The sequence below is a fragment of the Ranitomeya variabilis genome, chromosome 1 (genome assembly GCF_051348905.1).
Source record: "Ranitomeya variabilis isolate aRanVar5 chromosome 1, aRanVar5.hap1, whole genome shotgun sequence".
In the NCBI taxonomy this organism is placed as follows: Eukaryota; Metazoa; Chordata; class Amphibia; order Anura; family Dendrobatidae; genus Ranitomeya; species Ranitomeya variabilis.
Genome location: NC_135232.1, coordinates 743,784,469 through 743,806,611, shown reverse-complemented (window position 1 = coordinate 743,806,611; position 22,143 = coordinate 743,784,469). Strand labels below are relative to the sequence as shown.

The following is a 22,143-nucleotide window of genomic DNA, read 5'->3' as shown; positions in this document are numbered from 1 at the left end:
ATTTTTTATCTATGTAATGAAAAAAAAATTCCAAACTTTGCTTAGAAAAAAAAAAAAAAAAGCGCAATTTCTGTTACCCGTAGTGTCTCCATTTTCCGTGATCAGAGGTCGGGTGAGGGCTTATTTTTTTGCGTGCAGAGCTGACTGTTTTAATGATACCACGATTGTGCAGATTCGTTCTTTTGATCACCCTTTATTGCATTTTAATTCAATGTCGCGGCCACCGAAAAAACTTAATTTTTTTTTCTCGCTACACTGTTTAGCAGTCAGGTTAATCCTTTTTTTTATTGATAGATCGGGCGATTCTGAATGCGGCGATACCAAGAATGTGTAGGTTTGATTTTTTTTTTATTATCGTTTGTTTTATTTTGAATGGGGGAAAGGGGGTGATTTAAACTTTTATATTTTTTTTCATATTTTTTAAAACACTTTTTTAAACTTTTGGCATGCTTCAATAGCCTCCATAGGAGGCTAGACGCTGCCATAGCGCGATTGCCTCTGCTACATAGAGGTGATGCACAGATCACCTCTATGCAGCAGAATTACAGGCTTGCTATGAGCGCCGACCACAGGGTGGCGCTCATAGCAATCTGCTATCAACAACCATAGAGGTCTCGAGGAGACCTCTGGTTGTTATGGCAACGCACCAATGACCCCGATCACGTGACGGGGGCAGCGGTGCACGTACTTCCGGCCGTGCGGTTGGCAGCGCTTGTTAAATGCCACTGTTAGTTTGACAACGGCATTTAACTAGTTAATAGCGGCGGGTGGAACGCGAGTCCACCCGCCGCTAGTGCGGGCACATGTCAGCTGTACAAAACAGCTGACATGTCCCGGCTTTGATGCGGGCTCACTGCCGGAGCCCGCATCAAAGGAAGAGATGCAGCCTCCGTAGTACTAGTAGAACATCCTTCTAAAGTAGTTTTCCTTTAATTGGTGCCTGGCAAACTAATTATCACAGGTGTTTAAGATTGATTGCAGTGATCCAAAGACCACCAAGACACAAAAAGTTAATGCATTTATGTGAAAAACAAAAAATGTACACCTTTATGACACTTAAATGTAATTTGCATATTAATTTAGAGCCCGGTGTTTTAGTCATCTCATCTCTGGTCTCTTCTCCTGAACCGTCTTCTAAGGTGATTTATGACCAGTTTATCATTATTATGGTCATCATTAGGCTATGTGCACACGTTGCGGATTTTGCTCCGGATCTGCAGCAGTTTTCCATGTGTTGTACAGTACCATGTAAATGTATGGAAAAGAAATCCGCAGTGCGCATGGTACGGAAAGTACCGCGCGGAAACGCTGCGTTGTATTTTCCGCAGCATGTCAATTCTTTGTGCGGATTCCGCAGTGGTTTACACCTGCTCCACAATAGGAATCCACAGGTAATCCGCAGTGCGTTTACCTTCGGATTTTGCAAAAACTATGTGGAAAAATCCGAAACGTGTGCCTTAACATACTTAGAAAACACATCAGGATATGAGAAATAAAGGCTTTAGACCAGAAAATAATCCCTGATCACTGGTAACTCATTCCATTGTTTGACTGTGATAAATACAGGATGCAGAAGGTAAAATGAGTAAAACTTGTAACAAAACCCTATTGCAAAACAACTTTTTAGCAAAAAAAGGCATGCATTTTAAATAAAAAGTCCACAAAGGGTGACCATGACATTAGTCCTCATTACATTTCTTGCAGGGCGCGTCATGGGAGACCACAATGAGGCTTTTCATAGGATTAGTTATAGCACTTTCATAGCTGTTTCTATGGGTACAGTTGTAATGTGGGTTTTGTCGTGAGACATGTCATAACTTTTCACATGACTATTCCTATTGCTTGTGACTCTGTGTAGATCCCGTCTTATCGCATTTAGATTTTAGCACCAAAGATCTGGTTCTTCTCATTTAAGGGTAATTTTTGACTATGGCCTGACTACCTGTGTACCCTGCTGCCACCATTCTCATGTGTCTTTTTGTCTCATACAAACCATAATGTCAGTAGACTGTTTCCTACACTCTCCTTTCTCTCATGAAAGAATCAGTGCCTCCTGTAAGTGTGTTTTTTTTTTTTTCTCTCATTTTAGCATCATACTATTTACAGTGATATTCACACCCCCTTCCCAGTAAAAAGTTATCCCCTACCTATAAGATAGGAGATAACTTTCTATTCACTAGGACTCCCAGCGGTCCCGAGATCTTGATTTGGAGCCCATCGTGATGTGATTGGAGCATGGGTGCCCTTGCTCTATTCATGGTCTATGGGTCGGCAGCTCTTCTCTGTTTCTGCCAGTTCCATAGACAGAGTAAAGAGGACGGCGGAGCTGCAAAGCCCTGATTTCAGTATTGCTGGAGTAGTAGCTGTTGCAGCCCCAGTTATTCCCTTTGCTAAGTGTACAGGATTTTTTTTTTTTTCCAAAATAATGCAGGCCTTAAAGGGTTATCAGCCAGTATAGGGTTTCCTTGTAACTGGAAATTGATCGTTTTCATGTGATTTTTTTTCGATTTGAAATTCAAATGACTTTACATTCATCTTATTTGTTTATGTCCTCACATTTGTAAGTCACTTTTTGCTTTTAGTCAACTGATCAGGATCCAGTATAAAAGTGCAGCCACGTGTGTCCGTGTTTGGTTGGTTGGACTTTTAACCCATACAGGACCAGACCATTTTTGTCCCTTTTAGATGACACATAATAAATATATAAATTTGTTTCCCCATCTTTCTCTTCCAGTTCTAATAACTTGTGCTCTGCCAGTAATAGAGTAGTGAATGTTAAACAAAGTTATGTAAATTATTGTGCTTCGCTTTCTCCCAAACAAGTGAATAGGGAAAGATTGCACCCATGGCCACGTCTCCATCCCCAGTGATGATGTACATGACCCTGTTCTTGCTAGATGTGGGACCTTCCCCTATCCTCCTAGGTCCCCAATTAGAGAGACATTTCACTGTTTATTTGCTATGTACAGGTCCTTCTCAAAAAATTAGCATATAGTGTAAAATTTCATTATTTACCATAATGTAATGATTACAATTAAACTTTCATATATTATAGATTCATTATCCACCAACTGAAATTTGTCAGGTCTTTTATTGTTTTAATACTGATGATTTTGGCATACAACTCCTGATAACCCAAAAAACCTGTCTCAATAAATTAGCATATTTCACCCGTCCAATCAAATAAAAGTGTTTTTTAATAACAAACAAAACAACCATCAAATAATAATGTTCAGTTATGCACTCAATACTTGGTCGGGAATCCTTTGGCAGAAATGACTGCTTCAATGCGGCGTGGCATGGAGGCAATCAGCCTGTGACACTGCTGAGATGTTATGGAGGCCCAGGATGCTTTAATAGCGGCCTTAAGCTCATCCAGAGTGTTGGGTCTTGCGTCTCTCAACTTTCTCTTCACAATATCCCACAGATTCTCTATGGGGTTCAGGTCAGGAGAGTTGGCAGGCCAATTGAGCACAGTAATACCATGGTCAGTAAACCATTTACCAGTGGTTTTGGCACTGTGAGCAGGTGCCAGGTCGTGCTGAAAAATGAAATCTTCATCTCCATAAAGCATTTCAGCATTTCCCCAGGTCAAGCCACTTTTGAACCATAAACAGCGGCAGAAGCGCCTGACCTGGGCTACAGAGAAGCAGCACTGGACTGTTGCTAAGTGGTCCCAAGTACTTTTTTCTGATGAAAGCAAATTTTGCATGTCATTCGGAAATCAAGGTGCCAGAGTCTGGAGGAAGACTGGGGAGAAGGAAATGCCAAAATGCCTGAAGTCCAGTGTCAAGTACCCACATTCAGTGATGGTGTGGGGTGCCATGTCAGCTGCTGGTGTTGGTCCACTGTGTTTCATCAAGGGCAGGGTCAATGCAGCTAGCTATCAGGAGATTTTGGAGCACTTCATGCTTCCATCGGCTGAAATGCTTTATGGAGATGAAGATTTCATTTTTCAGCACGACCTGGCACCTGCTCACAGTGCCAAAACCACTGGTAAATGGTTTACTGACCATGGTATTACTGTGCTCAATTGGCCTGCCAACTCTCCTGACCTGAACCCCATAGAGAATCTGTGGGATGTTGTGAAGAGAAAGTTGAGATACGCAAGACCCAACACTCTGGATGAGCTTAAGGCTGCTATTGAAGCATCCTGGGTCTCCATAACATCTCAGCAGTGTCACAGGCTGATTGCCTCCATGCCACGCCGCATTGAAGCAGTCATTTCTGCCAAAGGATTCCCGACCAAGTATTGAGTGCATAACTGAACATTATTATTTGATGGTTTTTTTGTTTGTTATTAAAAAACACTTTTATTTGATTGGACGGGTGAAATATGCTAATTTATTGAGACAGGTTTTTGGGGTTATCAGGAGTTGTATGCCAAAATCATCAGTATTAAAACAATAAAAGACCTGACAAATTTCAGTTGGTGGATAATGAATCTATAATATATGAAAGTTTAATTGTAATCATTACATTATGGTAAATAATGAAATTTTACACTATATGCTAATTTTTTGAGAAGGACCTGTATATAAAAGTCACACACAGTTTTTCTAGATTCCATATCCTAGCTGTTGGTTTTTCTTGCAGAGAGCGATAAAATCCCTGTGATGCGAGGGCAGTGGTTCATTGATGGCACGTGGCAACCTCTCGATGAAGACGAGAGCAACTTAATAGAACAGGAACATCTCGCCTGCTTTAGGGGTCAACAAATGCACGACAACTTTGACCTGGAAGTGGCGAAGCCCGTGGACCACAAGGACGGTGAGAGCGTTTATTTAAAACTTAAAGGAAAACTGTCACCTCGGAAAAACATTATTTACCTACACACGTGGTAAATCTGCATGTAAATGGTGCTGGGCTGCTTTAGTTTCACACTAGCGTTTATCCCGGCTGCGGAGGGATGCGGACTTCCTCCGTCAAGCCCCGCCCACTGTCGCGCCTCTTCGTTCAGTTCCGCCTTCGGCTGCATGTGGCGTGCTCACCTTTAACATTGGGTACGCAGGCCATGCCGCTGTATACGGATGCCGCCGCATGCGTCATTTTGACGGTGCAGCATCTGCACGAAAATGCAACATGTTGCGTTCGGAGCAGGTCATCGCACCGTCAAAACGACGCATGCAGCGGCATCCGCATGCAGCGGCATCCGCATGCAGCGGCATGGCCTGCGTACCCAATGTTAAAGATAGGGTGCGCACGCCGCATGCAGCCGTAGGCGGAGCTGAACGAAGAGGCATGGCAGTGGGCGGGGCTTCACGGAGGAAGTCCGCAGCCGGGATAAACGCTAGTGTGAAACTAGCCTTACTGACAATGCGGGTACTGGGAGAAAATGTACTTTTCTCCTCCCAGGACTCACCGGCTTTCAGTCATGGGGGCACGAACAGCTACAGTCACCGCTGACTATATTGTGAACCGCGGCTGTAAACGCTCCCCGGCACTTTGATTGCTCACTGTGCACAGAAGTGCTGCAGAGGCTGCTGTCCGTGTCGGACCATGCTTAAAGCCTCCTCAGAATAGTCATTGGTGCTGTTAGCGTTGGCTGTAGCCACTCCATGCAATGACGGAAAGTCTGCGGCTTCTGGAAGGAAATCAGTGCATTTTCTCCCAGTAGCCTTGCTTTCTGTAATGTGGCTGGACAGCATTGTAACGCTATTAACCTGAAGATTAACCCTATATCTGGGGGTACATATAGCATTTTCCGAGGCGACGTATTCCCTTTAAAGGTGGGATCTGGCTCGCTAATCACTTCTACATCTAAAGGTAAACTGAGATAATGAATAGGACCAGTCCTAGTAATTCATTTCCCTGGTCAGTATCAACAATATCATGAGGACAACTCCCCTCTTGATGAGGAAGTGTGCAGAGCCACAAAACCCTTTTTACATTTTTCTACAGCGCTTTTGTGTTTGACGCAATAATATCTAACGTTTAACTAATCACATGTTTTATGCATTAAATCAGTAATTTCCATCTTGTGACTCTCCAGCTGTACAAACGACCACTCCCAGTCTTCGGCCTTCAGTACAGGCTGGGACTTGTTTTGCAACTGCTTGTGAGCCATAGGGTTTGCGCCGCCCCAAAACAGTGTTTCCTTTGCCGTGATCGGAATCAATGTATTTCTTATTTGCCTATGATTTTTCCGATGTTGTGTCAATATATAATTACCTGGGGTGTAATGATTTGTTCTTGGGTATCATTATGATCCTCTGGTTTTGTATCCACAAACTAATTCCTGTTAACATGGAAGCCAGTATGTCCTCTTGTCATGCAAAGTCTTCATTACTTCGCTATAAGCCATTGATTACTATTGATTGATTACTGGTATATTGGGGTGGTTAACCCACTATTATTTATCATCCATAATCATCAGGGAATTAATGTCAGGATACTTGCATCTAATAACTGGGATCCACACTGAATTCAAGAGCCTTTTGGTGGTGCGATCAAGCATGCACTTATCCTTTGAAGACTCAAAAACGTAAAAAAAATGGAGAATGTCATTAAGGCCCAAATAGAACTGATCGATGATGGGTTAATTTAAGCAACAAAGTGCTTAGCTCAGCTAAAAGTCTTTCCTCTCGGTCAAGGCCTAAGTGTCGGCTTTCCAAAAATGACGTGCGGCACCTGGACAGACACTGCGAGACTCCGGCTTTTTAGTTTTCCATAGTAGGGCTCAGGCACGTAAGAGCGCTGCTACTCAGATGCACGATTTTGTGCGTTCGCTGGAAGAACAACCTGTTCCATCCATCACAACAGACGGAGACTTGCTATGCGTTTTCATTACAAGTTATTGATTAGACACCACAATTGTAGCAGGTAATCAATAATCACACGAGAAACTCCATCAGCAACATTGCCACAGGGAAAACCGTACAGATTGTAAGTAATCTAACATGCAGAGCGCCCCCGGTAATAACCAATGCCCCAATAATAAAAAAATTAAAAAAATGAGAAAACTGACCCGTCTTATAGGTCGGTGTCGGATATAGCAGCATTTTCTACAGACTTTGCACGACAAGAGGGGTATGTAAAGTAAAAAAAAAAATGTATTAAAATTTTGCTATGCATGCTATGTTCTTTTTAACAATGTGATACTGAGAAGTTTTCCATTGAAAGCCAAAGTAAAGTTCCCTGTCTTCACTTTGCTAGTTATCTACCACCTTGCTCCCTTCTCCCTCCCTTTCCCGTTCAATTGGAGAGGATATAACGAGAGCACAGATGCCCCATGCGCTAAAAGAAAGCGTTACGAAGGTACGGTAACCGAGCTCTGCCTAGTAGAAGGCTCTCTGGCCTTAGACGCTCTCACTAGAGTAGCGTAGATGTTGCCTCTCCTGCTTTTTGCTGATGTGGGCACGGTAGTTTTTGGGCAAACTGTAACAAGATCCGTATAGATTTCTAGTAGTTTTTAGTGTTTTGTTTTAAGCATTTTAACCACATGTCTCAGTGTACTACCTGGGCTAAATAGATACAACATCTCTAGTTTCTCCTACGCCTCATTGGGGGACACAGACCGTGGGTGTTATGCTGCTTGCCACTAGGAGGACACTAAGTGATACAAAGAAAGTTAGCTCCTCCCCTGCAGTATACACCCTCCTGCTGGCCCTCAGCTAACCAGTTCTTGCTTAGTGTCTGTAGGAGGCTCTTGGGTCTGTTTTCAGACCCCAACTTTCTTATTTTAATTTTAATTTTTATTTTTCTGTAAACTTTTATTTTTTATTCAACGGAGTGAAGGGGGCGACGGATCCTTTTTTATGGGACCCGCTCTCCCCCGAACCAGCAACAGGCGAGCACGGCGAGTATACCTCCCCGTCCCTCTCCTGCGACGTTGGAGCACGCCAATTTTTACTGGGGCAACGGGTTTCCATCTTTGGTCCCGATTTCCCTTCCCCCTGCAAGACGGCGAGCACATAGAGCCTGGCTCTCATGTTCCTCTCCGGGGGCCCGACATACAAGGCCCACATTACACGGCGTTGCATACTTGCGGCTAGAGCCCAAAGGGAAGAGGATGGAGCGCGCAGGTACAGGGGGACCTGCATTACAGGACTGTGAGTATATCAGGAGTTCCCCTCCTGCGCTCCAGATCGCTTTGCGGCCGCGCCACCTCACACCGCCGGGCAGGCCGGAAATTTAGTCCCCGGCTTTTCAGCCGGAGTAGGCCGCAGTGGCCTCTATGGGGTAGGCGCCGGCGGTACACCGGCAGAGCCCCTGGGGACAGGCGCCGGCGGTCGGGAACTGCGGCGGTTAGCGTCGCTCCGTGCGGCCGCCGCGCATCCCCAGGCAGGCTGGAAATTTAGTACCCGGCTTTTCAGCTGGAGTAGGCCGCAGTGGGCAGATCCCTCCCACGGCCGTAACTCCGCCCCCTATATCGGCGCTTCTCGTCTGGGACGAGAGGCGCCCTGCAGATCTCGGGGGCCATGCTTCCTCACCCTGCCTGACTGGAAGATGCGGTCTTGGGGGTGCCACTGGCCGGTACGCCAGCGGCAATCATTCGGCGCGCGGCCCGCCGACGCGCTCCACCGGCAGGCTCCATAAATTTAGTCCCCGGCTTTTGCAGCCAGACTAGGCCGCAGTGAAATACCTTTCAGGAGCGGAGGTGCTTTCATGGTCCCGATGGGCTGAACTTCGTGGAAGAAGCCCCCCTCCATGGTCCGGGCAGCCTCCACCACTGTGAAAGCGGACAAGGAGGCGGACGGTTCCTCTCCACCTCCCTAACAAAGGGATGATGGATTGAGGTTTATCTCTCTACCCCTGCACCGTCCACGCTGCAATACCCGACATCCGCGGCGGCTCCATGCCGGGACGCGCACCGTTGGTAAGTGGATCCTGCCAGCAATGGGCTTCTGCAGCGGGATATTGACAGGCAGTCTCAGACTTCCCTGTGACCACCTCCCTGAGGTAACGCTCCAGCCGGCTAACAAATTTAGCTCCCGGCTTCGGCCGATGTGTAGTCCGCACCTCCAGAAGCGCACTGTGTCGCCTCAAGGCGGCTTAGCCTTTTTTCCTGGCGCTTAGCGCCTGACGCGGAAGCGCTCAATTTTCTCGAGCAACGGGTGACCACCCCTAACTCTTACGCTGACGCCGGCTGCAGAAATTTACGCCCCGGCTGGGGCCTATCATGGAAGTTTCGAGGCTCCGCCCACGTCGTGCCTGTAGCTCCGTCCCCTAAATTGGCGCTTCTCGCTCGCTGCGAGATTTTACCTAAACCCGCATGACCAGTATTCTCTGGTCTTAAAGGCACGTGACCAGTATTCCCTGGTCTTAAAGGCACGTGACCAGTATTTCCTGGTCTTAAAGGCTCGAGGCACGTGACCAGTATTCCCTGGTCTTAAAGGCGCGTGACCAGTATTCCCTGGTCTTAAGGGCGCGTGACCAGAATTCCGGGGTTTTAAAGGCACACGTCCAGTTTTCCCTGGTCTTAAAGGCACACGTCCAGTTTTCCCTGGTCTTAAAGGCACGCGACCAGTATTCCCTGGTCTTAAAGGCACACGACCAGCATTCTCTGGTCTTAAAGCCACACGACCAGTAATCCCTGGTCTTAAAGGCACACGACCAGTATTCCCTGGTCTTAAAGGCACACGACCAGTATTCCCTGGTCTTAAAGGCACACGACCAGTATTCCCTGGTCTTAAAGGCACACGATCAGTATTCCCTGGTCTTAAAGGCACACGACCAGTTTTCCCTGGTCTTAAAGGCACACGACCAGTTTTCCCTGGTCTTAAAGGCACACGACCAGTTTTCCCTGGTCTTAACGGCACACGACCAGTATTCCCTGGTCTTGAGGGCACCATGACCAATCCGAAACTGGTCATAATTGAGGAGCCCTCTGCCGCCGAGCCCAGTTTATCCCAGTGTAACTAGTTCCCTCAGCCTAAACTCCCTCGTAGAGCTTTTGCCATCCAGTCCGGATATGCGATTCACTGGACAGAAGCCTCTACGCGGGACGCTATGCCTGGTCTGATTTTTAAGGGCGACAGGCATTTTAAAGGGCGCCGGTCTCCCCACACCATCAACAGACGGGCACTCGAAGGTCCAGGCCTAACGCCAGACAGCCTGTCCTGTCCACCCGGAGACCTGCACTCTGTGGATGTACAGAGGCATCCTTTTTTTCGGGCGTCTGAGCACCCCCCTCTGCATCACCACTATTTAACAGAAGATGCAAGTAGGCGAATTTCCCTCTCCACTTCCTTGTTAAGAGGATGGTGGATCGAGGCTCCTAATTTTTTAACTCTGCAATGACCTGCTGGAAGCAGCGGCGCATTCTGCCACTCGGCAGATTAACCGGGTACAATCTCCTGTGGGTTACCTACCAGTATCCCTGCCCGATATGTCCTTAATTAAAAATGCCACGATCTGTCAAATAGCACATCTGGTTTGTTCCGTTTGGCAACTACGGGTCCAGCCCTTTAACCTCCCTATCCGCCGCATGGATGCTAGAGCAACGGTCTCCTGCTTAGAGCCCTTAACTACTTTGATTCACACCAGTATCCCTTTCCTGAAGACAGTTCAGCTGGTCAATCATATTCTTGAGCGGGAGACTAACGAACAATCGTACGTTTCCGCAGCCCCGACCAACAGTGAAAGGGTTGTCCAGGACAGTCTAGATCTAAGGGATCTTGGTTACTAAAAGGTGGAACGATAAGTAGGACCGATTCCGGACCTCAAACTTCTAACAATCTTTTCACAAGGTTCTTCTTCTTCTTCGAATGGAGTCTCATCCGCTCAGCCATTACTTCAACAAAAAAGGTGCAGTTTCGGGCATCCATCGACATTCGGGATGCCTAACCTCTTCAAAAATTCCTTTGCTTTTCCATTCGTGAATAGCATTTAAGTCACGACCTTGTTCTTCGGCCTTGCTACCGCATCCAGGGTGTTCGCAAGGGTCATGGTGGCTGTCATCTTGCACCTAGAGGCGTGGTCGTCCTATCCTGTTTGACCGACTGTTTACCCACCCTTGCAGGACTACGCTAAGTCGTCTATATCTCTTGCGATACCCTCTCACCTGGGCTGGTGGCTAGACTTAGACAACTCCTCATTTCCAGTCCAGCAGATATCCTTTTTGAGGATGATCCAGTATTCCTCCAGAAGGGTGGTAAATCTCCCTCCGGACAAGGTCATGGTTTTTCAACGGGAGCTCGCGCTCTTGCTCACTCATCCCCTCATTTCATTCGATTTGCTGGGAGGGTTCCAAAAAAAAAAAAAAAAAACTGAGACGACAATGGAAACAGTTTCCTTTGCTCCGTTAGTTTTCAGCAAGTCAAGCAGCCTTTCAGACGATAGTCTCTGAGTTCCTTCTTCATCCGGAGTTTTTTCTCCCGGTTCCATGGTTACTAGTAACTTCCAATGCCAGTCCTCTTCTCCCGATCATTGCTCTGGAGATCTCAAGGGTAGTCCTATAGTAGGTCCACTCCTTATGGCGGGTCAACCCATCCGAATTCAATTGGACAACGCCACGGCTGTGTCATACGTCAATCATCTAGCGAGTACCCACGTTCAAGCACCATGGCCAAAGTACCTCACATGGGCCGAGATCTATCACTCGGTGATCTTGGCAGTTCATATCCCAGAAGTAGAACTCTGGGCTGCGAACATATTTAGTCGTCAGGGTTTCCCCTCAAGTGAGTGGGAACTTCACCGGAAGTATTCCATCAGACCCGCCTTCACTGGAGCTCTACAGTTGTAGCTCGGATAGCGTCCTGACTGATCGCCGGCGTACTGGAGTTGGTTGTTCGGCCTCGAGATCCAGGACCCTTCGCACTGCATGCTCCGGTTATTCCGTGGTACCAGTTTCCACTTCCGAAAACTTTTCAGAAGCAGAAAGGGCCCCAGTGATCCTCGGACATCCGTACTGACCACGTCAGTTCACTTGCGGAGCTGGTAGCTTTCTGTATTTCTGCAACAAAACTGCAAGTAGGGACCACCTCGCAGGATGTTTTTCACATGTAATTCTTCCCTATTGCATACCGTTAGATCATTGGGATCTATTCTATTAGGGAAGGTTGCCCCCTTTTCTCTCGGCTATATCCTCATCCTGACGAGTCTTCGGTGCTAACGGGTCTTTTTCAGTCTTTTTTCTCTTATTTCCTTCAAGGCAAGGTTGTCCTCAAGCCTTCCCTGTCCCTAGTTACCAAGGTGGTATTGTATTACTACTGTCATGAGGGCATAGTTCCTCCCTCATCTCTTTTGGCACCACTCCACAAAATGGAATGAGGTCCCCATATTCCGGACAGAGCAAGTGCTCTGAGTAGGTATGTCTTGAGGACGGCGTCCTTCCGAAGGTTGGACACTGTATCTTGGGTTTCCTACCGGTAAGAGGAAGGCTTCCTGACTTTTACAGGAAGGGTTTGGCCGTCTCCATCGGCCATTTAGCCTGGTGTATTCTTTCACCATCCAGTAGTCCTTCCGTGTTAGATGACAGCCTATCTCCCCATCTATCGTGGGTTCCAGGCACCAGGCGTCAACAAGACACGCCTGCACGTTTGCGGATTCGTCCAGTCCGCATGCATTCTTGAAGCATTATAATTCCCAGACTTCCACAGATGTGACTCTGGGCAGGCGGACTCTGCAGGCCGCGGTGACGCACTTGTAAGTAGCAGTTACACAGAGCCTGATCTGACGTTGTCCCCACCCAGGGACTGCTTTGGTACGTCCCACGGTCTGTGTCCCCCAATGAGGCGTAGGAGAAAAGGAGATTTTTGTTTACTTACCGTAAAATCTTTTTCTCCGAGCCAATCATTGGGGGACACAGCTCCCACCCTAGTATTGGCTTATGCTTGTTTTTACAATCCGATATGCTATACTCTCATATATAATATGACATGCTGTAAGCTAATGTGTTGTTACTGATCTCCTACTGCTTTTTGCACCGAACTGGTTAGCTGAGGGCCAGCAGGAGGGTGTATACTGCAGGGGAGGAGCTAACTTTCTTTGTATCACTTAGTGTCCTCCTAGTGGCAAGCAGCATAACACCCACGGTCTGTGTCCCCCAATGATTGGCTCGGAGAAAAAGATTTTACGGTAAGTAAACAAAAATCTCCTTTTTGCAGCCAACAATGCTCAATTTCCACCACTTTTTCTTTCTTTTGTTTTTTTTTTTTTGCTGCCTATTGATTATCGCCATCCCAGCAATTACTTAAAGGGGTTTTCTTAGGTTGTTTCAGGAGCGCACTGCTCTTCTGCCTGGGTAGGGGGCTACTGAAGATTGACAGTTCGGACAAGTGACATGGTCTCACTGGAGCACGGGGACGCTGAAGCTGAACATATCCAGCTAGTGTCAGATTGAGCGGCCCATGCCGGCCCTAAAGCCCAGAGGTGGGGAGCGGTGTGCGCTTCTTGCTTTTAAAACTGCAGAGGTAGCTGGTAGCCAAGGCATTGAGCCGTCCTGAGACCGGAGAGGATTTTTTTTTTTTTTTAATAAGAAGTAAATTTGTAAAGTTTGTTTTTACAATCACTTTGCTACTTTACCCATTTAAGAAAATGTGACAACCCCTTTAGGTCTTGAATTTGATAATTGATTATCTGATTACAGCTGCACAGCAATGTGGCTATAATGTTGCTCAGCCTGTGACTAAATGCATATTATGGATATCTGGTAAAGGGGCATATATCATCTTGTAAAGTGATTGCATATCACTAGGATATTCCATCTCTTTATGATTGGCCGTTTGTACGAAAATGTAAGATCCCCCTCCCCCACTGATGTTGAGATGAAAACTGTGTAGTGCTAGTTTAACCCCGCAGCCTTCCCTGTTTCTGGCACTCATGTCCACCTGATGACACAGGGAGCTGCAGCCATCCTCAACAGTTGTGACTGGGAGTGTCGCCTCTGCGGGTAAGAACAATGAAGGGGACACAGCGCTGATTGAATTCTGCTCCCCCCTCACTCTGGGGTCAGACGGAGAGGCCCCATAGTTCAAAACCCTACTCATGATAATGTCATGTCATAGCTTTAGAAATGGAAATCTCCCTTCAACTTTCTGAACAGGATTTTTTTTTTTTTTGAGCAAGGGTGATGGGATCCAAATAGTCGTTTAGTTGATCATCCCTCTGCATGGACCGTCTACCTGCACACCATCTAGTTAGCAGTGGCTGTGTTGGGGATTGTAGTGTTGTCATATTGGAGTGATCAGGTTTAACGCTGCCATACTAGGAATAAAACTACTGGTTAGATGGTGCAATGCAAACATTGATGACCTTCACACAGGTCACCCCAGACAACCCCGTTGGTCTGACCTACTCTAACAAAAGAGCTTCAATACTCTGATCCCCAAAAACCCCTATAATTAGAGAGCAGTCATTTTGCTTCTATTGGGATCTATTAACCAGACCCAGCTGTTTATTTTCCAGTTTTGTTCCAGTTTGATCTCCTTTTTCCAATTTTAATGAATAATCGCCGCTTTTTGCAGACGTTTGTATAGTCTCCAGATATCTTAAGCTCATAGGCAGGAATCCTGTGGATCTTTGCTATTTACGCACTGTAACTTGATTTCTTGGATGGAAACCTATAAGTTTGTTACCAATTCTAAGTCAAATTGCATCATATGATATTAAGTAGTTGTACATTGTACAGTCACAATTCCATATTTTGAGTAGATGAAAGCCTGTCAGTATGTTATCGGACGTCAGTGATAGAGAGACGTTTGCGGTCTGACTGTAATTATTATGTTTTGCAGCTGTCCACAGTCTGAAGTTAAGCCGCAGCCACGTGGATTGGCATAGCGTGGATGAAGTCTATCTCTACAGCGATGCAACTACTTCTAAAATAGCAAGGACTGTTACTCAGAAGTTGGGATTCTCCAAGGGTAAGATCATCTAATGACTAAAGGAGAGGTCCAGGACTTGGGTATTGATGACTTGTCCCTGCGATAGGTAATCAATCAGTTCGATGGGAATCTGACATCCATCACATCTACCGGTCAGATGTTTTCATGTCCATCACAACTCCATACTGTGTCCTACAACTCTGCTCCCAATTCATTGTGGCGCTGTGGGATTCCTATTCTGCACACTGAGTTTCACAGGACCTGTACGCAGATGATTGTTTGGGTTGACGGATTTTTGTCCCCTACCAATCTGATGCTGAGTACTTGAGTCATCAATCTTACAACTCCTTTAACAACCATAGGGTGATCCTGTTCAGGCTGAGCTGGTATTTCCATGGGTTAAATGGCAGAAATGAATGGTATGTTACTAGCATATGCCATTTCGTTGTGACCAATCTGACCTCTGTAACACCACCAGTGCGGTGAATGACTTGCAACACATACACTTCTTGTTTTTCCCTGCACTGCTGATCCCAAGTCGTCACTCTGGTAGGATTCTCAATGCATCCCCATCCATTGAAATGGGATTGTATTGCATGCCTCTATATAGTGGGCTACTGAGGGCACCACAATATAGGAAAATCCCTGAACGCAAGCCCATGATCTAATGAAACTATATTCACATGTGACAGGTTTGTTTCACATGACTGTCCCTTGTACCTTTCAGAAATCCATGCTCATGCTGCAGAAAAAATGCTATTCTGATGGTTGGATCTTTTTTTAGCTGTCAACATATATAGCCACCCGTACAGGTACACAATGTATTGGCTTTTATGTGTCTGATATCATTGCAGCTTCGAGCAGTGGAACCAGGCTCCATAGAGGTTATGTTGAAGAAGCTACATATGAGGACAAGCCTGTCGACACAACCCACATAGTTTTTGTCGTTCATGGTATTGGACAGAAAATGGATCAAGGAAGAATTATCAAAAATACCGCCATGTAAGTATTTTTTTTCCTTCTGATTTTATATTCTAGTTAAAATCTCTCTTGGCAAACTAATATAGCTGTGACTAGAGATAATCCATTTGTTGTCTAGGTCATGACTCTTGGCCTATGCTCATGAATGCAAGTATATAGAATACACAGAGAATTGACAAGTGAAAGTCAAGCCTTGCTGACTAATTCGCCCAATGAATAATAGTGACTGGTGAATTGCTTGTCTAGTTGTCAGAAATCGCCAATATTAAAATTGGGTAATAAAAAATCTAAAAACATTTTTTAGTCTTCATCCATTTAAAGGCTTATTTTATTTTTATCTGTGTGTGATTACAGGATGAGAGAAACTGCAAGAAAGATTGACGAGAAGCACTTTTCCAATCAGATGTCAGAGCATGTTGAGTTCCTTCCTGTGGAATGGCGATCCAAGCTTGCTCTGGACGGAGGTAACCTGACGTTCTCCTATTAAAAGACATGGAAATGTCCTAATTTTTCACGTTCCTGGTTGCACTGTAGTTGCCACGGTGACATCAATGGTTTCTGTTCAAGCTACCATAGCAACCCCAGAGCAAACAGGGAACAAAAACAAAACAATGTGTATAATCATTAACCCCTTAGGGTACCGTCACACAGTGCCATTTTGATCGCTACGACGGCACGATCCGTGACGTCGCAGCGTCGTATGATTATCGCTCCAGCGTCGTAGACTGCGGTCACACGTTGCAATCACGACGCTGGAGCGATGCCGAAGTCCCCGGGTAACCAGGGTAAACATCGGGTTACTAAGCGCAGGGCCGCGCTTAGTAACCCGATGTTTACCCTGGTTACCAGCGTAAACGTAAAAAAAACAAACCGTACATACTCACATTCCGGTGTCTGTCCCCCGGCGTTCTGCTTCTCTCCACTGTGTGAGCAGCAGAGCCGGAAAGCACAGCGGTGACGTCAGACGTCACCGCTGTGCTCGCTTTCCGGCTGGCAGGCGCTCACAGTGCAGAGAAGCTGAGACGCCGGAGGACAGACACCGGAATGTGAGTATGTACGGTTTGTTTTTTTTTACTTTTACGCTGGTAACCATGGTAAACATCGGGTTACTAAGCGCGGCCCTGCGCTTAGTTACCCGATGTTTACCCTGGTTACAAGCGAACACATCGCTGGATCGCTGTCACACACAACGATCCAGCGATGTCAGCGGGTGATCAAGCGACCAAAGAAAGTTCCATACGATCTGCTACGACGTACGATTCTCCGCAGGATCCCTGATCGCTGCTGCGTGTCAAACACAGCGATATCGTATGGATATCGCTGGAACGTCATGGATCGTACGGTCGTAGCGATCAAAGTGTGACTGTGTGACGGTACCCTTAGTGACAGAGCCAATTTGGTACTTAATGACTGAGCCAATATTTACAATTCTGACCACTGTCACTTTGAGGTTATAACTCTGGAACGTTTTAACGGATCCCGCTGATTCTGAGACTGTTTTTTCTTGACATATTGTACTTCATGTTAGTGGTAACATTTCTTCGATATTACTTGCGATTATTTATGAAAAATATGGAAATATGGCGAAAATTTTTAAAATTTTGCAATTTTCAAACTTTTTTTTATTTTTATGCCCTTAAATCCGAGAGATATGTCACACAAAATAGTTAATAAATAACATTTCCCACATGTCTACTTTACATCAGCACAATTTTGGAAACAAAATTTTTGTTAGGGAGTTATAAGGGTTAAAAGTTGACCAGCAATTTCTCATTTTTATAACACCATTTTTTTTTAGGGACCACATCACATTTGAAGTCATTTTGAGGGGTCTACACTATATGATAGAAAATAACCAAGTTTGACACCATTCTAAAAACTGCACCCCTCAAGGTGCTCAAAACCACATTCAAGAAGTTTATTAACCCTTTACGTGCTTCACAGGAACTGAAACAATGTGGAAGGAAAAAATGAACATTTAACTTTTTTTTGCAAACATTTTAATTCAGAACCATTTTTTTTTTATTTTCACAAGTGTAAAAACAGAAATTTAACCATAAATTTTGTTATGCAATTTCTGCTGATTACGCCGATACCCCATATGTGGGGGTAAACCACTGTTTGGGCGCACCTCAGAGCTTGGAAGAGAAGGAGCGCCGTTTGACTTTTTCAATGCAGAATTGGCTGGAATTGATATCGGATGCCATGTCATGTTTAGAGAGCCCCTGATGTGCCTAAACAGTGGAAACCCCCCACAAGTGACACCATTTTGGAAACTAGACCCCTTAGGGAACTTATCTAGCTGTGTGGTGAGCACTTTAAACCCCCAGGTGCTTCACGGAAGTTTATAGCGTAGAGCCGTGAAAATAAAAAGTCGCATTTTTTCTACAAAAATGATATTTTTGCCCCAAAATTTTTATGTTGACAAGGGTAACAGGAGAAATTAGTCCACAAAAGTTGTTGTGCAATTTCTCCTGAGTACGTCGATACCCCATATGTGGGGGTAAACCACTGTTTGGGCGCACGCAGAGCTTGGAAGAGAAGGAGTGCCGTTTTACTTTTTCAATGTAGAATTGGCTGGAATTGAGATCGGACACCATGTCGCGTTTGGACAGCCCCTGATGTGCCTAAACAGTAGAAACCCCCCACAAGTGACCCCATTTTGGAAACTAGACCCCTTAAGGAACTTATCTAGATGTGTGTTGAGCACTTTAAACCCCCAAGTGCTTCACAGAAATTTATAACGTAGATCCGTGAAAATACAAAATCCTTTTTTTTTACCTCAAAAAAGATTTTTTAGCCTGCAATTTTTTATTTTCTCAAGGGTAACAGGAGACATTGGACCTCAAAATCTGTTGACCAGTTTGTCCTGAGTACGCTAATACCCCATATGTGGGGGGGGGCACTGTTTGGGCACCCATCAGGGCTCGGAAGGGAAGGAGCGCTGCTTGGAATGCAGACTTTGATGGGATGGTCTGCGGGCGTCATGTTGCATTTGCAGAGCTCCTGATGTACCTAAACAGTAGAAACCCCCCACAAGTGACCCCATTTTGGAAACTAGACCCCCCAAGAAACTTATCTAGATGTGTTGTGAGAACTTTGAATGCCCAAGTGCTTCACAGAAGTTTATAATGCAGAGTCGTGAAAATAAAACATTTTTTTTTTTCCACAAAAAAGATTTTTTAGCCCCCAAGTTTTTATTTTCACAAGGGTAACAGGAGAAATTAGACCCCAAAAGTTGTTGTCCAATTTATCCTGAGTACGCTGATGCCCCATATGTGGGGGTAAACCACTGTTTGGGCGCACGGCAGAGCTCAGAAGGGAGGGAGCACCATTTGAGTTTTTGAGCGCAAAATTGGCTGTGGCGTTTAGAGACCCCCTGATGTACCTAAACAGTGGAAACCCCCCAATTCTAACTCCAACCCTAACCCCAACACACCCCTAACCCTAATCTCAACCCGATCCATAATCCTAATCACAACCCTAACCCCCAAAACACCCCCTAACCCTAATCCCAAAGCTAACCATAACCCTAATCAAAACCCTAAACCCAACACACCTCTAATCCTAATCTCAACCCTAACCTCAAAACCTAACCCTAATCCCAATACACCCCTAATCCCAACCCTAACCTTATCCCTAATCCCAAACCTAACCCTAATCCCAAATGTAACTTTAATGCCAACCCTAATCCCAACTCTAACCCTAACTTTAGCCCCAACCCTAGCCCAAACCCTAACTTTATCCCTAAACCTAGCCCCAACCCTAGCCCTAAACCTAGCCCTAACCCTAACTTTAGCCCCAACCCTAGCCCTAACCCTAGCTCTAACCCAAGCCCTAACCCTAAGGTTATGTGCACACGTTGCGGATTTTGCTGCGGATCCGCAGTGTTTCCGCAGCTGTGGGTCTGCAGCAGTTTCCCATGAGTTTACAGTACAATGTAAACCTATGGGAAACATAAAACGCTGTGCCCATGCTGTGGAAAAAACAGGAGGACCCAGGGACACCGGTAAGTATAACGGGGTCCCCGAATCCCCCTATTTCTCTGTCCTCTGATGTGCGATCACATCAGAGGACAGAGAATTACACATCACTTTTTTTTTTTTTGAGGTCGCCGGTAAACAGTTAATTACCGGCGATCGCAAAACAGGGGTCGGTAAAAACCGACCCCGATCATGTTCATGTAGCCGAGACCCCAAAGATCTTCCGGGTGCCGGGCGCACTGCGCATGCGCCCGCCATTTTTTTTTCCCGTAAAAAGATGGCGGCGCCCATCGGGAGCCACGAGGAGCAACGGGGGAGATAGGTAAGTATCGGGGGGCAATCGGGGCCCCCATTTCTCTGTCCTCCGATGTGTGATCACATCGGAGGACAGAGAAATTAAATGGCAAATCGTGTTTTGTTTTGTTTTTTGTTGCGACCGCCGGTAAACGGTTAATTACCGGCGATCGCAACTTGGGGGTCGGTAAAAAACCCCCAAATCATGTTCTCTGGGGCCTTGGCTACCCCCGGCAACCGAGACCCCAGAGAAAATCCGACTCTGGGGGGCGCTATTCACTTTTTCCACAACGCTGTTAATTAACGGCGCTGTGGTTTAAGTACCCTTAACTGCCGCCGTTAAAAGGCGTATCGGCGGTCGTTAAGGGGTTAAAACACTTTTCATCTGATATTTCTAATGGGCCTCAGACAAGTACATATAGAAATGGGGATTTGGGTCCTCACCTCAGATTTCAGTTTTTAGTTTTTAATTTACAGTCACAGTTTTGCACAATGGACATGTGGATAGATGATCATTTTCATGTTTCAGTAGAATGGAGGGGGTTCCAAAGCATTTACTATGAGAATGAACAGGGTTTCCCGGACACCCATTATTCAAGTGATCATAGAGCCCCGCCAATAAAAAAAAAAAAAAAAAAAAGTATCGTCTGTTCTGCAGATAGCTGCTAAATTTCCATTGTGCCACTGCATCAAACACAGCGAAGATTGAATCCTATATGCCGACTGTTACAATAATGAAAAGATAGTGGCTCAATGCTGCAAATCTGTCTTCTTGTTAGACACTGTGATATGTGAAGCTATTAAGAGGATGGGAGAGAGCAAAGTGCAGATGATTTGTATGTCGATGCTAGTTATTTAGTAGTATTGTCTTGTAGTATTTATTGGTAGCTGTTATTCCTTTTTTGCAGATACAGTAGATTCTATTACTCCAGATAAGGTTCGTGGCATTCGGGACATGCTAAACAGCAGTGCAATGGACATTATGTACTATACCAGCCCTCTCTACAGAGATGAGGTGAGTGACACATAGTTGTGACAAAACTATATAACGTGTGTTCACCACCTGACGTGTTTTCTCAGTTACTACGGAGAAATCTTTTAAGTGGCTTTAGGAAAGTGAACCTCAAATGTTGTAAAATAACAAAGGGAACAGGTTCTCCAGTAGTGCCGCTCCCAGCTGCTGTAGCCAGCCACCGAACTTTAGGTCTGATGTGCGCTGTTGAACGTGATGTCAAGACCTGGGAACCAGTGCTGGACTTAAGAAGGGTGAGCAACCTGCTGTTTGTTATTTTATGTGTTTTAGAGTGTTTGGCGTCCACTTACTGGAAAATGCCCTTTAAACGCTCTGCGACCATTTGTGATTTACAGAACATCTGAGCGTCTTTCAGTCGCTCAGATGGCTGTTCTATCTAAGTTTCACTAGTCAACCTCTTTCCAGTTTCCATAACTTCTGTCTATGGCGTACAATCTTGGCACAACATGTGTATATGCACCGCCATGTGCCAGTAAAGCAAACATATTCAAAGGCCCTCACTTATTTGACAAAGCCAAAAACAAAGTGTTTATGCGATCGAGCTTCCAAAACTGACTTTAGCAGGGCAATTTATAAAAAGTCTATGCTTCCCTCATGCTCGCAGTCCGTAGTGCCAGTCCTGTATCTGTAATGTCACCACGGATCACAGCTTGTTAGGACATGGCACAGAGAAGGTGCCGACTGAGGGTTTTTATTTCCCATGTTCTAATTTTCTACAACAATGCTGACATTCATTACATGGCCGCTATAATAAGTGGACCAGAAAGCTTATGTCAATGGATGTTTGCTCTTGTTCTGCTAGTTGGACAAAAACAATGCAATTTCTTATTAAAGAGTATCTGTGTCACCTGCTCAACCTTGTAATTCATCAATTATTGAGCTTTAGGCATCGTGTGCCAGAATTTGCTGGAAAAATCCTCGCTGAGTCACAGAGACCTTGTAAGGCTGTTAAAATGTGTCTGTCACCCACACCCACTTTGTTGGCTGGCGCTTCCACGCCGGTTGCACACTTAAGATAGTCATCAGCTGTATAACTGTCCTCCTCCACACTCAGACACATGACAGTCCACATCAACTAAACTGGCAT

The 22,143-nt window shown here is 45.5% G+C and overlaps 1 protein-coding gene across 2 annotated transcripts in view; it reads left to right on the top strand.

Moving 5' to 3' along the window:
- DDHD1 (DDHD domain containing 1) overlaps positions 1 to 22,143 on the top strand; it is a 53,648-nt gene that overhangs the window by 18,327 nt on the left and 13,178 nt on the right. The window contains exons 2-7 of one of the 2 annotated variants that reach the window (XM_077269801.1): positions 4,597 to 4,770; positions 7,156 to 7,257; positions 14,676 to 14,804; positions 15,620 to 15,767; positions 16,101 to 16,210; positions 20,932 to 21,038. In XM_077269801.1, the coding sequence (XP_077125916.1) occupies positions 4,597 to 4,770; positions 7,156 to 7,257; positions 14,676 to 14,804; positions 15,620 to 15,767; positions 16,101 to 16,210; positions 20,932 to 21,038 (770 nt within the window). The remainder of the gene's footprint in view (positions 1 to 4,596; positions 4,771 to 7,155; positions 7,258 to 14,675; positions 14,805 to 15,619; positions 15,768 to 16,100; positions 16,211 to 20,931; positions 21,039 to 22,143) is intronic. The other variant, XM_077269805.1, reaches the window with a different exon arrangement.